Here is a 21,946-nt window from a genome sequence, read left to right as displayed (position 1 = left end):
TTGCAAATATTAGCTCATTTAACCCACCTTAGAGGGTTGTCGTGAGGGTTCAATGAGTAAGTGCAAGTCAAGCATTTACAACAGGGCTGAGCACATTGTGAACACCCAGCAAATGTTGGAAGCTAATTATTATTATTATTATTATCACTCAGAACTAGAAACTTTAAATCCCCAATAGCCAGGTGTGTTATAGTTAGTGAAACTGCATCTTCCATGAAAGTTAGGTTCTAAAGTCTAAGTCAAAGGCAATAACCAACTACATCATTGTGATATGCATTATCTGGGGCATCCTGCAGCCTCCTGACCAGTGAGCCGGCTTCTCCAGTGTTGGGAAGAGTGGTTTCTTTGGTTAAGAATCACATGAAATCCTTGGCTTGCATGTAGGTCTTGGAAAAAACGTCGTTGAGTACATGCTTGCATAAATCAAATATGCTCGTGGCCTGACTCCTCTCTAAGCAGATGGCCTGCAAGGTGTCGGGGGATAGCTTCAAACTGTGCCTCTGGGAGGAATGCTTTTGGTAATCCACTGGCTTACTTTTTTTTTTTTCTTTGAGACAGAGTCTCGCTCTGTCACCAGGCTGGAGTGTAGTGGCATGATCTCGGCTCACTGCAAACTCCAACTCCCTGGTTCAAGCTATTCTCCTGCCTCAGCCTCCCGAGTAGCTGGGACTACAGGCACACAGCACCACGCCCAGCTAATTTTTGTATTTTTAGTAGAGACAGGGTTTCACCATGTTGGCCAGAATGGTCTCGATCTCCTGACCTCGTGATATGCCCACCTCAGCCTCCCAAAGTGCTGGGATTACAGGCGTGAGCCACTGCGCCCTGCCCTACATTTTCTTTGGGAAGGTAAATGTTGCTGAAATGTCTGTCCTTTCCTGTTGCGTTTGCTTCTCCTTAGCTCTGGCACCTACCTCTCTGTTTTCATGTCAATTTCTGGGAATAGCCCAACACTGATACAGAAGCCTGGTGACACCTTAGAAAGCACATAGTGTACCCTCTTTATTTTCTAGAAGACCAGAGACTATGGAGATTTCCATGCCTCACCCCAGGGCACCTAGAGCAGGGGCTGGGAGTCACGATCCATGATCAAATCTCAAGTCCCTCCCCACCCACAGGCACATAAGGGGCTTGCTAGTTGTTCTCCCGAATCCTCTGGGGCTTCACGGGCACAGGTCCTCTGCTCGCCTGCTGAACAAGGGCCCCTCAGGAGCAGGCTCCAACCTCTACTCCTCTCATTCTCCTCTTGCAGCAAACCTGGAGCCTGCTGAGTCTGTGCTGCTGACTCACCAAAAGCTGGCTTGCTGCTGTTTTTAAATGTAGGTTTTATTATTGTTAAGGGATGGTGAGGCCAACAGACTAGAAGATGGTTACTATTAAAAAGACAGTCACGGCCGGGCATGGTGGCTCATGTCTGTAATCCCAACACTTTGGGAGGCTGAGGTGGGTGGATCACCTGAGGTCAGGAGTTTGAGACCAGCCTAACATGGTGAAACCCTGTCTCAACTAAAAATACAAAAATTAGCCTGGCGTGGTGGCGCATGCCTGTAATCCCAGCTACTTGGGAGGCTGAAGCAGAATTGCTTGTACCCGGGAGGCGGCGGGTGCAGTGAGCCGAGATTGCACCACTGCACTCCAGCCTCAGTGACAGACGGAGACTCCGTCTCAAAAAAAAAAAAAAAAAAAAGACACAGTGCTCAAGAGGAGGGGGCCTGCCACAGAGGGCCACGAGCGGAAGCACCAGGGCTAGGTTTGGGGGTGGGGGAGTAAGGAGAAATCACAGGCCAGAGCCTCGAGGTTCGTTCCCATGGGATGGAGTGGGCGAGGCAGCATGAACAGGCCAAGCAGGTTCAGTATTGACAAGTTTGAATGGTTTCAGCAGGCTTCAAAATGTAGGGACTTTCTCAAGTTGGCCGGTACCCAGGGCCCTGAGGTGACCAGGACAGGGAAATATTGGCCCAGAGTGTAAGAGCCCTGTGAGAGCCTGATAAAGGTAGGGGTCGGGGGTTAAGGGCTTTGGATGGCTGGTTTGCATGTGAACGATGTGCTTGCAGGAGACTTTCTTGCCATCTCCTGGAATAGCTAGCCCCGGGAAGGGCAGTCTCTCCTGAGCCAGCAAGGCCCCATGATGCCGGAGCATCGTAAGATACAGCATATTTCAAAAGCATGGCTAATACCACTGCCCACGGAGGCCAAGATGGCTGGAGAAAGGAGCGGGATGGAAGCAATACACTTGGAGAAATAAAGAGGAAAAACCCTTCAGCAGCTGGAGCAGAAGGATGACAGAATAGCTCAGGGAAATTTTTAGAAGTTTTATGCATTGGTACAAAAGCAAAGGAGGCCCTTTATATGGACCTGATAGAAAACATCTCAGGCCGGGTTTAAGGAAAAACAAAGCAAGCCCTAAGAGAACTCAGCTCAGGATTCTGAATCTGCATAAACCAGAGGGGCCCTGTGAGAAAGGAGAGTGCCGTCTCTGCTCTGCTACAGCCTTGCAAAGCCCTTCACCTCTCTGGGCCTCAGTCTCCCCCAGGGCCCTGCCACCCCATAGGATGCCTCTGCGGGAATTAGAAAAGATCTCCCAGTCCTAGTGGGACACGACCCCTAACAGGATGGACAGCCTGGCAAGCAGGGTGGCATCTCTGGCCTCCCCACCGTAAAATGATGGTCCTTTCAGCTTTCTTCTGGCTCTAGAAGCTTCAATTCTCTTGTAACTATGCCGTTTTCTTTCTGCTCCCGGCACTTAAGAAGAAAGAGGCCTCAGCCACATGGTTAAAGCAAGTGTTAATCATGCCTGCTTTCATCATTTTAATCTTTGTACTCATCTTTTTTCTCTCTCTTTTTTTTTTTTTTTTAAGACAGGGTCTCACTCTGTCGCTCAGGCTGGAGTGCAGTGGCGCCGTCTCAGCTAACTGCAACCTCTGCCTCCCCAGTTTAAGCAATCCTCCTGCCTCAGCTTCCCGAGTAGCTGGGATTACAGGGATGCACCACCACACCCAGCTAAGTTTTTGTATTTTTAGTAGAGACGAGGTTTCACCATGTTGGCCAGGGTGGTCTCGAACTCCTGACCTCAGGCGATCCGCCCACCTCAGCCTCCCAAAGTGCTGGGATTACAGGCGTGAGCCACTGCACCCAGCCTGTACTCATCTTAACTCATGTAATCCTCAACCGCCTGATGAAGCAGATACTACAGGCTGAATATCCCTTTATCTGAAATGCTTGGGACCACGAGTGTTGTGAATTTTAAATTTCTGTGGATATTGGAATATTTGTATGTGCCTAATGAGATATCTTGTGGATGGGACCAAGTCTAAACACAAAATTCATCTGTTTCATATGGGTCTTATACACATAGCCCTAAGGTAATTTTATACAATATTTTAAATAATTTTGTACGTGAAACAGTTTTGGCTGCGACCTGCCTCATGAGGTCAGTTGTGGAATTCTCCACTTGTGGCATCAGGTTGGAGCTCAAAAGTTTTCAGGTTTTGAGTTTTCTGATTTGGGATGCTCAACCTACATTATTATCCTTATTTTACAAATAAAGAAATTGAGACAGAGACAGGCCAAGTCTGCGAAGCTAGTAAACGGCACAGCTGGGATCTTAACCACTCAGAATCATCATCTAAGAGCTCATGGGAGTCGAATTAGACCATTTCTAAGGTTCTCTCCACATCGGTGGTTCTATGAATTTTTTAATTATTGTATTTATTTATTTATTTGTTTGAGACTGAGTCTTGCTCTGTCACCTGGGTTGGAGTGCAGTGGCACAATCTCGGCTCACTGCAACCTCTGCCTCCCGGGTTCAAGCAATTCTCTTGACTCAGCCTCCCAAGTAGCTGAGACTACAGGCACCTGCCACCACGCCCGGCTAATTTTTGTATTTTTAGTAGAGATGGAGTTTCACCATGTTGGCCAGGCTGGTCTCGAACTCCTGACCTCAGGTGATCTGCCCACTGCGGCCTCCCAAGTGCTGGGATTACAGGCGTGAGCCACTGCACCTGGCCAGTTCTCTGAATGTCTGAGACATTTTCTCCTTGCTCTTAACCATGTTTTCTCTAGAGAATCACCACCTGATAGGACTTTCAGAAATGATTAAATGCCCCATGTCTGCACTGTTCAACAGGGTGGCCACCGTTACATGAAATGTTTACATTTACATGAAAAGTTTTAAAATGTTAATTAATTTTTAATTTTAATGAATTTAAATGTAAATAGCCACATGTGGCTGGTCACTACTGTATCTGACAGTGCAGCTCTACCAAAGCCTTAAAAATCATCTAATTGTATAGTGATGTCTCCCCACAGCTACCAGGGAAGCATGTGGGCATTCTAGAAGCTTCCCTAAGGTTAAGTCAAAGCCAGCCTTGGCCCCACCACTCCCATCCCAGCAACTTAGGGAGCCCACAAAGAGAAGCCACCAGGTTGCCATAGCCCCTCTCCTCTAACCCCTCACGCAGACCTGAGACAGAATTTTCTCCATCCTAGTTTGATTTGTGCCTGACCCAGGCTGGTTACCACGAGCACCCACATTACCTCCCCAGAGGGGCTTGCCCCTCTACCTCCTCTCCTTCCAGCTAAGCTCCATTTCTCCCCCAATTCCTAGAGCAGGGGCTGAGTGGTCAGCAGATGACTGCCGCCCTACCTTCAACCCCCTTCTGGGTCCCCTCCCACAGCCTCTTCTTTTTTTTTTTTTTGAGGTGGAGTTTCACTCTTGTTACCTAGGCTGGAGTGCAATGGCTCAATCTCAGCTCACTGCAACCCCCGCCTCCTGTGTTCAAGCGATTCTCCTGCCTCAGCCTCCCAAGTAGCTGGGATTACAAGTGTGGGCCACCACGCCTGGCTAATTTTTGTATTTTTTGTAGAGACTGGGTTTCACCATGTTGGCCAGGCTGGTCTCAAACTCCTGACCTCAGGCGATACGCCCACCTCGGCCTCCCAAAGTGCTGGGATTATAGGCGTGAGCCACCACGCCCATCCGGCCTCCTCTTCTTTGCTGGGTTACTCTTCTGCAGCCACAGCCTGAAGATTTTTCCATCCCCATCCTTGTGTAGATGCAAGAAGACATCTCAGGTTATCCCATCACCCCGTACTCACTCTGCAGCTTTTGCAGCCTTGCTGCAGAGTCAGGGCTGAGGACAGAAAGCGCAATGCTTTGGCTCTTATTGCCATGGTTATGGGGTGCTAGCATCTCCCCAAGAGGTTGGGATTATTTCTACTGCGGGACCTGCAGGCAGGCTGTAGCCACCCCCAGCCCTCTACCTTGGAGCTGGCACTGACTCTCCCACTCAAGCGTGGATGTGTTGGAGGGTCTCATGGTGCCTCAGACAGTCAACAACAAAGGAAGGGGTCACAGGCACACCCCCGGGACGTTCTCTCTCCAGGTGTGATGGACCACTACTTGGTCATGCACCAGCTGCGCTGTAACGGGGTCCTCGAGGGCATCCGGATTTGCAGGAAGGGATTTCCCAGCCGGATCCTCTATGCTGACTTCAAGCAGCGGTAGGCACCCTCTCTCCTGTGCATCTCTCTCCTTCGAGGGCACCTTTTGCATTTCCCTAAGACATTTCTTGACCTGCGTATTTGGTGAGCTCCCAAGCCCCCCAGAGTTTCCACAGACTTCATCTCTTGCTAGAGGAACTGATCCCATGCCCACAGTGAGTGCTGGGCCAGCCCAAGTGGTTCCAAATTCAGAGCCCAGACCCTCTAGCCTGATTGTGGCTCTGCACCAGGATGTCTCAACTTCCGTACTACGGACATTCACGCTAGATCGTCCTTTATTGTGGAGGCTGTGCTGGGTGTGGGAGGATTTTAGCAGTAACCCTGCCCTCTACTCAGAGATGTGGTAGCAAACCACACCCCTCCCCACCGAGCTGTGACAATCAAAACTCTCCAGACATTGCCAAATCACACCCAGCTGAGGCCCACAGCTCTAGACTAACTCTCTCCTCTGAGCCGCCATTGGGTTGCCCAAGTCCGGGCCTTGTCCAGGATGGAGGACAGGAGAGGACCTTCCAGAAGGAGGAGAACCAGGGCCTGCAGGTCACGGTAGATTTCAAGGCCTCTTTTAAGCCAGAGAAGAACCATTTCCTCTGAAAGCAAACTTCCCGCCATGCACTCAGCTGGGCCCCCTTCTTTCATGCTTCTCTCCCACCCACCTTGCTTCTCTCCCAAGGGGGCTGATTCAAGCCCCCCTGCTAGAATCAGCCCCTAGCTATTCCCATCTCCCAGATCAGCTGTACAGTATTCCACTTCCTCCTAAGGCTTGAGCAGGAGAAGATTCTAGAAGGCTGGTCTCAGCTATGAAGCCTTTTGGGGATTGGAATCCATTCAGGAAATGTCCTCTCTCCTTAGGTATCGGATCCTCAATGCCAGTGCCATCCCTGAAGGGCAGTTCATTGACAGCAAAAACGCCTCGGAGAAGCTCCTCAACTCCATCGATGTGGACCGGGAGCAGTTCAGGTTCGGCAACACCAAGGTGAGCACAGGCGAGGCTGGGACTCCCCTAGTAACCCCACAGCCCTGGGCTGCTTGTTAGCTGATCAGAAAAAGGGTCCCCTTCCCCTTCTGGTCCACCTGACCATCCTTGCCCAGTCGCCCAGGTAACGGGAGCTCTGTGTCTAGGTAGACAGAGCTTGTCTCCCTGTTGGTTTGTAAGTGGCCGAAAGCTTAGATTGGAAGCCTGAGCCCCACCATGCAGCAAGGATAGGAAAAGCCAACGGGGAACTCTAGTGTCCCAGAGGTAAGAAAGAGCTGAAGAGAGAGGAGAACGTAGAGAGGACTCCAGGGACACTGAGGCCTTGAGGAGAAAGACTATAAACAATAAAACCAGCTACCAGGCGGGGCGCAGTGGCTCATGCCTATAATCCCGTGCTTTTGGGAGGCTGAAGTATGATTTCTTGAGGCCAGGAGATGGAGGCTGCAGTGCGCTTGATCACACTACTGCACTCCAGCCTGGGCAACAAAGTGAAGCCCTGTCTCAAAACACAAAAACAAAGACAAACTAGCTGCCATTTATTGAGCACGTGAGGATCAGCCCTGTGAGAAGCCTCCTGCACGTACTTCACTGACTCCTCACTAACCAGTGAGGTGAGAGTGATGGTGATAAGGGTGGCACTTACTCATCAGGTTCTTGGGAGGTCAAGAAACTTACTCAAGGTCACACATGGATAGATAGTAAGCGGCAAAGGTCAGCTTCAAATCCTCGCCTGCCTCCAAAGATCCACATCTCAGAAACGGGCAGGCTGGGGGTCCCCACCAAGGAAGAGCCTGCTGGCCCCAGAGGGTGCTTGGTTTCCCTGGAATGTTATGGAGGGAGTGGGCGAAGTGGGCCTGAGGGTGGGACCAACCTTCCCAGATGGACAGAAGAAGAGGGTGAAGCCAACGCATCTGTGAATCTCTCTGATCTGGGCACAATTGCGTCCCATGGTTTCTTTCTGGACTCATCTTTGTTTCCAGTACGTGAGCTCTGTCAGAACTGGTCTCTGTGGGTTGGTGGGGCCTGGAACACACGTTGTTTTTGTCGTTGTTGTTGTTGTTGTTTTGTTTGTTTTGTTTTGAGACAGAGTCTTGCTCTGTCACCCAGGCTGGAGTGCAATGGCGCAATCTCTGCTCACTGCAACCTCCACCTCCCAGGCTCAAGTGATGCTCCTGCCTCAGCCTCCTGAGTATCTGGGATTACAAGTCCCCACCACCACGCCCGGAAAATTTTTGTATTTTTAGTAGAGATAGGGTTTCACCATGTTGGCCAGGCTGGTCTCGAACTCTTGACCTCAAATGATCACCTGCCTCGGCCTCCCAAAGAGCTGGGATTACAGGCATGAGCCACCGTGCCCAGCTTGGAACAGACTCTGGACCAGGCTGCCTCACTGCCCAGGAGGAGCCACTGAGGAGACCAGAGCTGCTGAGAAGCAAGTCCTGGAAACGGAATTGCTGCCCCTGCTGTGCTCTGAGGGTTGAGCCTCAGAGTTGGGCAGAAACAGGCCCCCTCAAGGGCCCGGCTGAACACCTGCTGGGGAGAAAGATCAAGGCTCCTCTGTCTTTTAATGCAGGTGTTTTTCAAAGCTGGGCTCCTGGGGCTTTTGGAGGAGATGAGAGATGAGAAGCTGGTGACGCTGATGACGCGCACACAGGCCATGTGTAGGGGGTACCTGATGCGGGTGGAGTTCAAGAAGATGATGGAGAGGAGGTGACACAGACCCTCACCTCCACCTTATCCTGCTCTCTCTGCTTAGCAGCTGATTGTCGCTTCCTGCTTTTAGTCTTGGGATTTCCATGTGCTTGCTCTTTCTTTCCTTCATTTGTTTAACCCACATCTACTGAGTGGCAATCCTGGGCCGAGCGCTCTGCATGGCGCTGGGGAGACAGAAATGAACCCTGCCTCACGGGGTCACAAAGGGAAGCAGACGCGTGCATGGCTGGTTTTAAAGCCTGTGACAAGCTCAATGTTCCAGTTCTAGTCGGGGGATAGGGAACTGGCAAGATAAGCCCCCAGCCTGATGAGGGGGTTGGAATTGGCATGAAGGTGTCAGCAAGAAGAAAGCACTTTCTTTTTTCTTTTAGACAGAGTCTTGCTCTGTCATCCAGGCTGGAGTGCAGTGGCACAATCTCAGCTCACTGCAATCTCCACCTTCCAGGTTCAAGCGATTCTCCCACCTCAGCCTCCCTAGTAGCTGGGATTACAGGTGTGCACCACCATGCCTGGCTAATTTTTTTGTTTGTTTGTTTGGTTTGGTTTGGTTTTTAGTAGAGATGGGGTTTCACCATGTTGGCCAGGCTGGTCTTGAACTCCTGACCTCAGGTGATCCGCCCGCCTTGGCCTCTCAAACTGCTGGGATTACAGGCATGAGCCACTGCGCCCAGCTGAAGAAAGCACTTTCTGAAGCTCTACATAACCTGAGAGAGTGGGTGGTCTGGGAGGAAGCCGGACAAGCTGGTGGCTGTCATTGGAATACAGAACAAGAGGCAGGTAGTGGAGGTCCCCATATGTCACATTCAGAAACCCAGGCTGGACCCTGTCATTGATGGAGAGCTGTAGAAGGTGTGTGCAGAGACAAGGGGTAGGATTGCGTCACTCTGGCAGCTAGGAGAGTGAACACAAAGGCTATGACGGGGCAAGGCTACAGTGTGGTAGAAGTCCAAACAAGGGATGACAAGGACCTGAAGTAGGACATGGTTGATGGGTGAGAGAGGAGGGCATGGATTAAAGGAATGTTTAAGTCTTTTTCCTTCGATAATTCAAGAGAAGGAATAGCAGCATTGATGACTAGTCACCTGCAGGGATTGGAGGGAGAGAGGAGTGTGGGAGGGAGCCTGTTCTCCCTGGTTCCCTGATCCCGTGTGGCTCTGACTGTCAGAGCCATAATGAACCGCCATCACGTATGCGTCAGGAATCACTCCCAGGCATCGAGCTTGGTGAAGCAAATGGAAGCCAGCACGGAGATGAAAAGAATCTCAAGAAGGGAAAGAGAAGCCAGTGTTCAGGAATCCTTAAGCTATGTAAATATAAGGCTGTGGAGGGTGAAGGGGAGGAGATCATGTGGGTGACGCTGGGATGAAAACAGCAGTAGAAATTAGGAATACAGGCTGGTTGTGGTGGCTCACGCTTGTAATCCCAGCACTTTGGGAGGGCGAGGCAGGCGGATCACCTGAAGCCAGACGTTTGAGACCGGCCTGGCCAACATGGTGAAACCCCATCTCTACTAAAAATATAAAAATTAGCCAGGCATGGTGGTGCACACCTGTAATCCCAGCTACTTGGGAGGCTGAGGCAGAAGAATTGCTTGAACCCAGGAGGCAGAGGTTGCAGTGAGCCGATACTGCACCATTGCACTCTAGCTTGGGTAACAGAGCAAGACTCCATCTCAAAAAAAAAAAGGTATCAAAAAAAAAAAAAAAAGAATAGAAAAGAAAGAAATTGGGAAGACAGATCAACTCTACCAGGGCAAGAGACTGGGAAATGACCAAGGACAAGTCCTGGGTTTCTTCAGCAAGAAGAGGGACCCCCATATGGCAAAATACAATGAAACAGGAAAAATGTTGATGGAATCTAAGGCAGAGAAAGTTTCAAAAGTTAAGAGCTGATTAATACATCAAACATGGGAGAAAGACCCAATAAAATAGGAATGAAAGCTATTCCTTGCATTGAGCATTAGGAGGTCACCGACGCCCTCAGGCGGGCACTCGCAGTAGAGTGGTGGAAAGGGCAGCCAGGTGACCAGGAGCACGCAGGTGGCCCCACGCCCTCTCCTACCTTCCAACCTGTGCACGTGCCTCCGTTTCCTCTGCCCCTCATTTGCAGACCTACTCTGGATCCAGAGGATCTGCCAAGCTTGGCTGCACCTCCTTCCCACCTAACCGAGAAGGGTGGAGGATGGTGTCCGTCGGGGACAGGTTGGGGGTACAGAGACCAGACCTTGTTGGATTTATTAATGTGAGTACTAATTGGTGTACAGGGACTCCATCTTCTGCATCCAGTACAACATCCGCTCTTTTATGAACGTCAAGCACTGGCCCTGGATGAACCTGTTCTTCAAAATCAAGCCCCTGCTGAAGAGTGCAGAGGCCGAGAAGGAGATGGCCACCATGAAGGAAGACTTTGAGAGGACCAAGGAAGAACTGGCCCGATCCGAGGCTCGCCGGAAGGAGCTGGAGGAGAAAATGGTCTCCCTCCTGCAGGAGAAGAATGACCTCCAATTGCAGGTCCAGTCTGTAAGTACCTTCTACTTGAGAACGCAAAACACAGACTCTGGAGGACAGAAAAGGGGGAGGAACATTGAGGGCGCCATCAGGTGTCTATTCGAGAGACAGTGGTGCCACCCAGTGGTCACGCGGAGTATTGCAGCACCACCTTGCTCGTAAAAGGATGCCTGGTCCCGGGCTTAGCAAAGCAGTGACTGCCGGAAATTATGTCTGCAAAGAGAATTTGTGCTCTCCCTGATTTCTCCCCTCATCGTAGAGTTAGATATATTTTGCTGTGGGCATGAGGGATATATATGTGTCACATGAATATGCACCACAGCTTTTAAAAATCAATAAAAATAAAAATAATCAAAATTAAATAACCCAATTCAAAGTAGCAAGAGTAATTTTCTATATATTATTTACAATAATATGTAAAAAGTGCTTTAGGCCGGGCGCAGTGGCTCATGCCTGTAAGCCCAACACTTTGGGAGGCCGAGGTGGGAGGATCGCTTGCGCCCAGGAGTTCAAGACCAGCCTGGGTATCATGGCAAAACCCCATCTCTATAAAAAAAATTTTAAAAACTAGCAGGCACGGTGGTGCATGTCTCTAGTCCAAGATACTCAGAAGGCTGAGGTGGGAGGATCACCTGAGCCCAGGTAGTCGAGGTTGCAGTGAGCTGAGAACATGCCACTGCACTCCAGCCTGGGCAACACAGTGAGACCCTGATCTCAAAAAAAAAAAAAAAAGTGCTTTAAAGATATATAGTTTTATTGAAGAAATGGGGCAGTATAGGCTGGACGCGGTGGCTCATGCCTGTAATCCCAGCACTGTGGGAGACCAAGGCGGGCAGATCACAAGGTCAGGAGATTAAGACCATCTTGGCTAACACGGTGAAACTCCGTCTCTACTAAAAATACAAAAAAAAAAAAAATTAGCCAGGTATGGTGGCACACGCCGGTAGTGCCAGCTACTCAGGAGGCTGAGGCAGGAGAATCGCTTGAACCCAGGAGGTGGAGGTTGCAGTGAGCCGAGATCGTGCCACTGCACTCCAGCCTGGCAACAGAGCAAGACTCCATCTCAAAAAAAAAAAAAAAAGAAGAAAGAAAGAAAAAGAAAAGAAATGGGGCAATATAATTGTCTCTTTCACAGAGTGAAGGCATTTATAATTTTCCCTTTTTAATAAATCCCCAAATACTTTTACCTTTTGTTTTTATACAGAGCATTTTCCACTCCCCTTTTCACTTTCCCAATCACTATAGTGAGTTAATAGGAGCACTTTCCCAGGTACAGCAGACAAAAGAACAGTTCTTGGAACAAGATAACTGGGTTTCTATCCCAGATGCTCCACCTGATAGCTGCGTGACCTTGGACGAGCTACATATCCTCTTTGTGCTTCCGTTGTCTCGTCTGTAAAATGGGCATAGTCAGAGTACTCACCTCATCCAGCTGTTGAAGAATCAGAGTGGTTAATGCCTGTAAAATGCCTGGCACACAGCTCATGTTTATAGATGTTCAGTAAACGTTAGCACGCATGCTTGCCAGTCTCCTCCCGTGCATTACCCTGCAGTGTGTGTCTTAAAATACTCTTATATGGGCCGGGCGTGGCTCACGCCTGTAATCCCAGCACTTTGGGAGGCCGAGGCGGGTGGATCATGAGGTCAAGAGATCGAGACCATCCTGGCCTACATGGTGAAACCCCCTCTCTTCTAAAAATACAAAAATTAGCTGGGCGTGGTGGTGGGCACCTGTAGTCCCAGCTACTCAGGAGGCTGAGGCAGGAGAATCACTTGAACCCAGGAGGTGGAGGTTGCAGTGAGCCGAGATTGCTCTACTGCACTCCAGCCTGGCAACAGAGTGAGACTCCGTCTCAATAAATAAATAAATAAATAAATAAATAAATAAATACTCTTATATGGGAAGATACAGCCCAATTTAGAACAGAAGTAGCTGATCTTGGTCTGTCCAAGAGACTCACTGCAGCATCTTCTGGGACATATGTATTCAATCACAAATTCTTGGGTGTTTTTAATTTTCTGTTCTGTGGTTCGAGGAGACACAGCTAAGGAGACATAGGCAGAACTTTTCCGTTGAAAGGACCAGGCCTGGTGGCTCAGGCCTATAATCCCAACACTTTCAGAAGCCAAGGCAGGAGGATCACTTGAGCTCAGAAGCTCGAGACCAGCCTGGGCAACATAGTGAGAGCTTATCTCTAGAAAATAAATAAATGTATACATTTAAAAACAAATTTAATGAAAGTTAAAAGATAGTAATGTTTTGAAACTATTTTGTCAGCTTGAGATAACATAGAGTAGATGAGTCATTTTCCAACTGGTGGTAGCAGGAAGAGTGAGATGACCAGCTGTTCAAATGTGGCAAATTTCTAGAGAATTCATTCTTTAAAGTGAACTTGTAATTTCACGAACTCCTCTGTTTGAAATTATTATAAGTGAGGCCAGGCATGTTGGCTCACACTTGTAGTCCCACCACTTTGGGAGGCTGAGGCAGGAGGATCACTTGAGGCTAAAAGTTTGAGACACGCCTGGGCAACACATGGAGGCCCCACCTGTACACACACAAAAAAAGAAGCCGGTCATGGTGGCACATACCTTGTAGTTCCAGCTACTTGGGAGGCTGAGGTGGGAGGATCACTTGAGCACAGGAGTGTGAGGATGCAGTCAGTGGGCTATACTCACACCACTGCACTTTAGCTTGGGCAACAGAGCAAGCCCTTGTCTCTAAATAAATAAATGAACAAATTATTATATGTGAATTTCTATAAGCAATGTCCTTGCTAGTTAAAAAAAAAAAAAAAACCATGTATACAGGCCAGGTGCAGTGACTCATGCCTGTAATCCCAGCACTTTGGGAGGCCGAAGCGGAAGGATCACCTGAGGTCAGGAGTTTGAGACCAGCCTGGCCAACATGGTGAAATCCCATCTCTACAAAAAATACAAAGATTAGCCAGGCATGGTAGCACACGCCTGTAATCCCAGCAACTCGGGAGGCTGAGGCAGGGAATCGCTGGAACCTGGGAGGCGGAGCTTGCAGTGAGCCAAGATCGCGCCACTGCACTCCAGCCTGGGCCACAGAGCGAAACTCCATCTAAAAAGAAAAAATGTGTTTATGGGTGATATCTAAGTTTATGTACACGTGTGTGTGCATGTGTGTGCATGACCCATTTCTTGGCTTAGGTGTAGATAATAGGCTTTTAGAGGGTGATACCCTTTCTTTGTAGCATTTTCAAAGAGGCCAATCAAAACATAAAATGAACTGGTTCTTTCAGGAAACAGAAAATCTGATGGACGCTGAGGAACGGTGTGAAGGACTCATCAAAAGCAAGATCCTACTGGAAGCAAAAGTCAAGGAGCTGACTGAGAGATTGGAAGAGGAAGAGGAGATGAATTCTGAACTGGTTGCCAAGAAGAGGAATCTGGAAGATAAATGCTCCTCTCTCAAGAGAGACATTGATGACCTGGAGCTGACCTTGACGAAAGTTGAAAAAGAGAAGCATGCCACAGAGAACAAGGTGCACAAACCCCAGGGACTCCCACAGTGTCTTAACCAGGCTTCACTCTCTCTCTGTAAGGAGGAGAAAGAGTGGCGTAGGAGTCCAGTCAATATAACATTGCCCAGAAACGGGATGCTGGAGTCAAGGTGAAGGATAGTTAAGTCCCAACAAGTTCTGTCCTCTGCTGTCTTTTCTATCCTATAGACTCTTCTTCTTCTTTTTTTTTTTTTTTTTTTTTTGTGAGACGGAGTCTTGCTCTGTCGCCCAGGCAGATCTCGCTACAGTGGTACCATCTCAGCTCACTGCAACCTCCGCCTCCCAGGTTCAAGCAATTCTCCTGCCTCAGCCTCCCGAGTAGCTGGGATCACAGGCATGCACCACCATGCCCAGCTAATTTTTTGTATTTTTAGTAGAGACTGGGTTTCACCATGTTGGCCAAGCTGGTCTGGAACTCCTAACCTCAGGTGATCCACCCACCTCAGCCTCTCAAAGTGCTTGGATTACAAGTGTGAGCCACTGGGCCCAGCTCCATAGGCTCTTCTCAACCCTCCCTGGCTGTATCACAGACTTCTAGCATTTCTTTGAGAGGAAGGACCGTTTCATATTCTTCTTCATTTCCCATAGCGTCAAGCACAGGGATTGCAAACAAGAAGGCCTACAGGGGTCAGGCAGATAGTGAAGGAGGCAGAAGACTGGATAATACCAAGGACTGACTGAGAGGAGCGGGTACCGGCAGGACAGAGACTGATGCAGCCTTTGGGAAAGTTATTTGGAATTACTTAGTCAAATTAAGAATCCAGATACCCTACGACCCAGCAAATCTGCTCCTGGGTGTATAGATCAAGGAATTCTTCCACCTGTCCACAAGGCGACATGTCCTAGGGTGTTTGTAATGGCATTGCTTGCGGGAGACAGCTGGAGGCAGTGCCAGGGTCCACCACGGGGAAAACGGAGAACTAAAATGTAGTAGATACACAGCAGGGAACACTACGTAGCCATTAGGAGCGATGGGGTGTGCACACCAAATATTAAATACCTACTGCTAAATGGTGGAAAAATGTAAGAAAATGAAATATAGGGCCAGGTGCGGTGGCTCATGCCTGTAATCCCAGCACTTTGGGAGGCCAAGGTGGGCAGATCACGAGGTCAGGAGATCGAGACCATCCTGGCTAACACGATGAAACCCCGTCTCTACTAAAAATACAAAAAATTAGCCGGGCGTGGTGGTGGACGCCTGTAGTCCCAGCTACTCAGGAGGCTGAGACAGGAGAATGGCGTGAACCCGGGAGGCGGAGCTTGCAGTGAGCTGAGACTGCGCCACTGCACTCCAGCCTGGGTGACAGAGTGAGACTCTGTCTCAGAAAACAAACAAAAAACTGTAACATTGTAAATGATAACATTGTAAACTGCTATGTGGACTAAAGAAAATACGGCCAGATTCAGCCCATAGATTAGGAGTTAGCAACTTCTGATCTGGAAGCCTGTTGGATGCGGAAAAAGGTTTCACTTACTTCCTTCAAGTTCCGTGTTGGGTGCCCTCCTCCTGCTTCCCGATAACACAGCACTCCCGTTCTGAATTTCCGTTCTTTCTTTCTGTCTTTATTTTTGAGACGGAGTCTCGCTCTGTCGCCAGGCTGGAGTGCAATGGTGCAATCTCCGCTCACTGCAACCTCTGCCTCCTGATTTCAAGCGATTCTCCTGTCTCAGCCTCCTGAGTAGCTGGGAGTACAGGTGCCCACCATCATGCCTGGCTAATTTTTTTTTTTTTTTGCATTTTTCGTAGAGACGAGGTTTCACCATGTTAGCCAGGATGGTCTCGATCTCCTGACCTCATGATCCGTCCGCCTCGGCCTCCCAAAGTGCTGGGATTACAGGCATGATCCACCGCGCCTGGTGTGAATTTTCTTGCATAGCACCTCACGCCTCTCCTCCCCTTCCTGCCTCATTCTAAACCCTGTTCAGCCAACCTAACAAACACATTTCCACAGACGTATTATGAGCGAATATAGATTGATGTGTTACCCTTCAGAGGTAGCACATTTGCATTTTAAAAGTGCCCTTCCTTGTAAAATATAATGCCCTCCTTAAATGAATAATCCTAATGGGAGAATTTGAGGCACCATGATAGGCCATTAAGGAAGATGAAGAACTGACAGTCTGTCAATTCCAGGAGGTAAAAAAGTAGTAGCCAAAAAGAAAAGGGAAAGAGGAAAAATGAGCAAAGAAGCAATAGCTTTTGTTGATGGAAGCTTCTGGCTTAATCGTTTCCATATTAAATCGGTGTTGATATTGTCTCAGGTAAAGAATCTTTCCGAAGAAATGACAGCACTTGAAGAAAACATTTCCAAATTGACCAAAGAAAAGAAATCTCTACAGGAGGCCCATCAGCAAACACTGGATGATCTTCAGGTGGAAGAAGATAAAGTCAATGGTCTAATCAAAATAAATGCCAAGCTTGAACAGCAAACAGATGATGTGAGGATATTTTACTACTATGCTTTTAGCATTTATCACTTGTGGAAGCACAGACAAGAGACGGTCTAACTAGGACACAGGGCTTGAGAGGTCAGACTCTGGAATCAGCATCCCTAAATTCAGATCTCAGCCCCACCCTGACCCTGAAGGAGTCTGGGATACTGAGCAAGCTGCTTACCCTTGCAAAGCCTCAGTTTGTGCTTTGTGAAATGGCGATGTAAATAGCTCCATCTCAGAGGGTTTTCACAGAAAGCTCAGCACACAGAAAGTGTTCAGTAAAACATAGCTGCTACTACTGCTATCATCACCATCATCATTATTATTAGCATCCACTTGTAGGTCCTTTGGGTTCCAAAACCTCCAATCCTGTTGTAACGTTACTAAAGATGAGTTCCGCTTGTGGCCATGAAAATTACTATTTCCGCCCCCGTCACATGACATTATTGTTCTTGATGTAAGAGCCACGTTTGAAGTTTTCAGGTTTTACTCATTATTGTGGCTAGAGATTTTCTAGATAACTTTTAACGTTTCTGAGCCCAGGGTAGGTGTGCTCCTCCTCTACACCCCTGTTTCCTGTTCCTATGTGTGCATGTGTGTGTGTGCACACACATACACACACACGAATTCCTTGCCTCCCGTGGTCGCATGTTAGCAGGGAGGGCGTGACGGTGTGCAGCACAGACCTTCACAGTGCTGTCCACAGAAGCCCCCATTTGTATTGTCTGTGCAAGAGTGTGTACCCATGGGTACCATACCCCTACAGGGAACATAGTCTGGGCCAGGCCAAGTGGGAATCAGCTGAGAGAGGCACCAGGAGGCCCCTGAGGGATCCAGCCCCACCCTGGGTAGCCTTTTCTGGAAGACAGAAGAGAGGGGAGGTAGGGGCAAGACTTGCTTCCTCCTGGGGCCAGAGGCTTGCAGCCAGCACCCTACAGGAGCCCCAGGAAGCCCCAGGCCACGTGTATGGTTGCACCAGATAAAAGGGGCAAACATTTCCCCAGCAGGGGCTTAATTTTCTACCTGTGTGTCTTCTCAGCTTGAGGGTTCCTTAGAGCAGGAGAAGAAACTGCGGGCGGACCTGGAAAGGGCGAAGAGGAAGCTGGAAGGAGATCTGAAAATGTCCCAGGAATCCATTATGGATCTAGAAAATGACAAGCAGCAAATAGAAGAGAAATTGAAAAAGTAGATATTTCTTTTACGACCTCTGTGTCTCAGCCTAAATGCCAAATTTCACCCCCTCCAAGAGGCTTGTATTTCATGTTCTTTTTTTTTTAATCTATTTGCAGGAAGGAGTTTGAACTCAGTCAGTTACAAGCCAAAATAGATGACGAACAAGTCCACAGTTTGCAGTTTCAAAAGAAGATTAAAGAACTGCAGGTAAAAGCATCAAAACCTTCCCAATCATGACAATCCCTTTGCAAGAGCGCCCTTCCTCACTCCTTCCCCCTTGTTTCTTTAGCTGCTTCTTTCCTTCCTCTTGCTAAAGCTAGAGAAGATGTCCTGTCATTTCCTTTAGTTTTTGAAAATAATATTTTAATGTTCTAAGTAACCATAAACATACTTCCTTGCAAAGGCTCAAAATAGGCCCAGTAAAGCTAAATATTATTGATAAGGGTGCTTTGATCACCATCCCTAAGCCCAGTGCCCTCCCCGTCTTCTGAGAATTAATTGCCAGTTTCAGTGGGATGTGCATCTTCCTGCCTCTTTTGCTATGTGTTTTTGTACACATTTAAGACCCCAAAAAAATATATAGTGCACATGCAGAAAAGGTTCTTGTTTCTTTATATTCTTAGCATATCACACTGAGAGTATCACTCTGCAACTTGCTTCTTTCTTTTGGCAACATGATCTGCAGAGCTATCCATGATAGACATAGATTGGTGTCTACCCGCTCCATAGACTTCTAGAACAAGTCTCCATCACAATCAGTTTGTGCCTTCTCTTATCCATGGACACTTAGGTTGTTTCCAAGTTCCAAGTTTTTTCACCAATTTAATGTTATAATGTATTCTTTTTTTTTTTTTTTTTTTTTTTGAGACCGAGTCTTGCTCTGTCACCCAGGCTGGAGCACAGTGGCCCAATCTCAGCTGCTCACTGCAACCTCCACCTCCCAGGTTTAAGCTATTCTCCTGCCTCAGCCTCCCGAGTAGCTGGGACTACAGGCGCCCGCCACCACACCCGGCTAATTTTTGTATTTTTAGTAGAGGCGGAGTTTCACCATGTTGGCCAGGCTGGTTTCAAACTCCTGACCTCAAATGACCCACCCGCCTCGTGCTGCCTACCCGCAATTCCTCGACACCCAGCCCCTCTCAACGGGGGCTGCCCCCTCCTCCACAATAACATTCCTGATAGAGTAATCCTTTCAGGCCCGCATAGAAGAGCTGGAGGAGGAAACTGAAGCAGAACACACACTCAGAGCCAAGATTGAGAAGCAGCGCTCAGATCTGGCCGGGGAACTGGAGGAGATCAGCGAGAGGCTGGAAGAAGCCAGTGGGGCCACTTCAGCCCAGATTGAGATGAACAAGAAGCGGGAGGCTGAGTTCCAGAAAATGCGCAGGGACCTGGAGGAGGCCACTCTGCAGCACGAAGCCACGGCGGCCACCCTGAGGAAGAAGCACGCAGATAGTGTGGCCGAGCTTGGGGAGCAGATTGACAACCTGCAGCGGGTGAAGCAGAAGCTGGAGAAGGAGAAGAGCGAGCTGAAGATGGAGATCGACGACATGGCCAGCAACATCGAGGCTCTCTCCAAGTCAAAGGTACCTGACTGGCCCTTCTGCTCTCGGAAAATGCAAGGCATTTGATGGCCACCTGCCCCTGGGCACGTGTAATTTGATGCCTCCAAACCACTGCATGCTCTACACTGAAACCCTCTTCCCTATTTCTGCCTGTTTCCAGTTCCTCAAATTCACTCACGTCCTTTGTCTTATCCATTTGTGCTTCTGTAACAAAATATTTTAGACTGGGTAATTTATAAACAACAGAAATTTATCGCTCACAATTTTGGAGGCTGGGAAGTCCAAGATCAAAGTGCCAGCAAATTCGGTGTCTGTTGAAGGCCTGTTCCTCACAGATGGTGCCTTCTCATTGCATCCTCATGTGGTAGAAGGGGTGAACAGCTTCTCTCGGGCCTCTAAGAACACTAATCCCATTCATAAGTGCTCCACCCCCATGACCTTATCACCTCCCAAAAGACCCACCCCCCAACACCACTGGACTAGAAATTATGAATTTTGGGGGGACACAAACTTTCAGACCAAAGCATCAAGATCACTTGATTCAAGCACAATTGGATGATCTGGCACCACTGTTTCGCTCTTGTTCCCCAGAATGGATTGCAGTGGCGCCATCTCAGCTCACTGCAACCTCTACCTCCCAGGTTCGAGCGATTCTCCTGCCTTAGCCTCCCAAGTAGCGGCACACGCCACCAGGCCCGGCGAATTTTTGTATTTTTGGTAGAGATGGGGTTTCACCATGTTGGCCAGGCTGGCCTTGAACTCCTGGCCTCAGGTGATCCACCCGCCTCGGCCTCCCAAAGTGCTAGGATTATAGGCATGAGCCACTGTGCCTGGCCGATTGGGGCTCTTTAAGAAAAAAGTACACAAACATATGAAAATTAAGCATGAAAGTTAATATTTATAATGAGACAAAAAAGTCGCAGGTTACCCTGAAGACTCAAGTTCTTTTCTCCTGAGGCCTCTTTGGGCCATTTGCCAGAAATGCCTTCTAGAATATTCTGCTTGTGATGGCTCCTCTTCCCTCGAACCTTCTGCAGCTCCCAGACTCTCTGTGGCTCATGCAAATGCAGGTCCTGAAGCTTATTTCACAAGCTTCATAGTGAACCCACCTCTGTGCACGGCCTCAAAGCAAAGAACTCCTCGTGGAGCATGTGTGCTCCTCGATTTAACACCTGCCCTCCTTGCAGGGTGCTCTGAGCTGTACTAGGAGCTGTTTGGCTGGGCTGGAAGAAGCAGTGGTGACCCTAGAAGTGGGGCTGTGGGCCTCTCACCGAGGGTTTCCCAGGTCAGGGCATCTGTCCAGAAAAGGAAGGGAGATGTGGATCAGAGAACTAGAGTGGTCTCTCCAGCGCCCCCTGCTGCCAGTGTTTAGGGTCTGCGTCCACACAGCCCTGTACCTCCTAGATTGCTTCTTGACTCCGCGACTGCAGCCTCTGGCTCCGGCTGATGACTCCTTTTCTCTTTCTTTCCTGCTTTCCCATGTGTTTGCCCTTTTTCCCTTGGTTTTCTTTCTTCCTCTAAGAACTTGGTTCTGTATATGTTCCCCTCCCACACCTCTCTCTCGGCAAGCCAGGCCAGCCTGCAGGGGTAGCTGGGTAGGAAGGGCCTCCAGCATCCCCCACGCACTGTACCTACAAACAGCCCCCACTCCAGCCTCCCTGTCTCCAGAATTGCCATGTGCTGCTCTCTGTTCTCAACTTTAACATCCAGGGGAAGCAGCACTTCATGTCTCTTAACGCTTTTTCAGTTGTCCCCTTTGATGGTTCTCCTTGCAAGATGCCATCGCGTTTCAACTCTCCCTGCTTTGATTCCTTCATGTTTACATGTCATCTTCTCAAAGAGATCCTAAGCTCCTCCAGGAGTCCCTTGGAATTAGTATACCTGCTTCCTCCACTGCCATCTCATACTTCCCATTCTAAAGAAAAACATATGCTCTATACATTTTATTTTCTATTTTATGCAGCAGCAGGAGGAGAGAAAGGTCAACACACACAAGGGTTTTGAACAAACTTCACAAAAATACAGGCCAACTGGAAGCCAGGGAGGTGAATCCCTTCATACTGCCTGCACCATGGGGAACCTTCTGTGTTACTGAATGAAATGCTTAACACTGTCATCTGAATATATTGCTTGCAAATATTCACAGGCTTGTATTGCTTGCAGTTATTCACGAATCGCTTATATTACAAGAGGATCCCAAAGATCCACTTAAAAGTGACATCTTCTCAAAGGGTTGTTTACAAATCATTAAATACTTATCTACCTGATGTTCCAAGCGATTGGTGATTGAGCTGCATTCACAAATCTGAAATGATTACGTTTTTTGTTTGTTTGTTTTTTTGAGACAGAGTTTCGCTCTTGCCGCCGAGGCTGGAGTGCAATGGCGTGATCTCGACTCGCTGCAACCTCCGCCTCCCAGGTTCAAGCAATTCTCCTGCCTCAGCCTCCTGAGTAGCTGGGATTACAGGCATGTGCCACCACACCCGGCTAATTTTTCTATTTTTAGTAGAGATGGGGTTTCACCATGTTGGTCAGGCTGGTCTC

At 48.7% G+C, this 21,946-nt stretch overlaps 1 protein-coding gene across 1 annotated transcript in view; it reads left to right on the top strand.

Annotated features, from left to right (window-relative positions):
- Positions 1 to 21,946, top strand: part of MYH13 (myosin heavy chain 13) — a 71,992-nt gene that overhangs the window by 34,768 nt on the left and 15,278 nt on the right. Inside the window, exons 19-27 of the mRNA XM_054459132.2 lie at positions 5,385 to 5,502; positions 6,355 to 6,478; positions 8,052 to 8,188; positions 10,455 to 10,710; positions 13,968 to 14,210; positions 16,491 to 16,667; positions 17,704 to 17,849; positions 17,954 to 18,044; positions 19,034 to 19,423. Coding sequence (XP_054315107.2) covers positions 5,385 to 5,502; positions 6,355 to 6,478; positions 8,052 to 8,188; positions 10,455 to 10,710; positions 13,968 to 14,210; positions 16,491 to 16,667; positions 17,704 to 17,849; positions 17,954 to 18,044; positions 19,034 to 19,423 — 1,682 coding nt within the window. The remainder of the gene's footprint in view (positions 1 to 5,384; positions 5,503 to 6,354; positions 6,479 to 8,051; positions 8,189 to 10,454; positions 10,711 to 13,967; positions 14,211 to 16,490; positions 16,668 to 17,703; positions 17,850 to 17,953; positions 18,045 to 19,033; positions 19,424 to 21,946) is intronic.

Source organism: Pongo pygmaeus, chromosome 19, assembly GCF_028885625.2.
Source record: "Pongo pygmaeus isolate AG05252 chromosome 19, NHGRI_mPonPyg2-v2.0_pri, whole genome shotgun sequence".
In the NCBI taxonomy this organism is placed as follows: Eukaryota; Metazoa; Chordata; class Mammalia; order Primates; family Hominidae; genus Pongo; species Pongo pygmaeus.
This window is presented reverse-complemented; position numbering and strand designations above follow the sequence as displayed.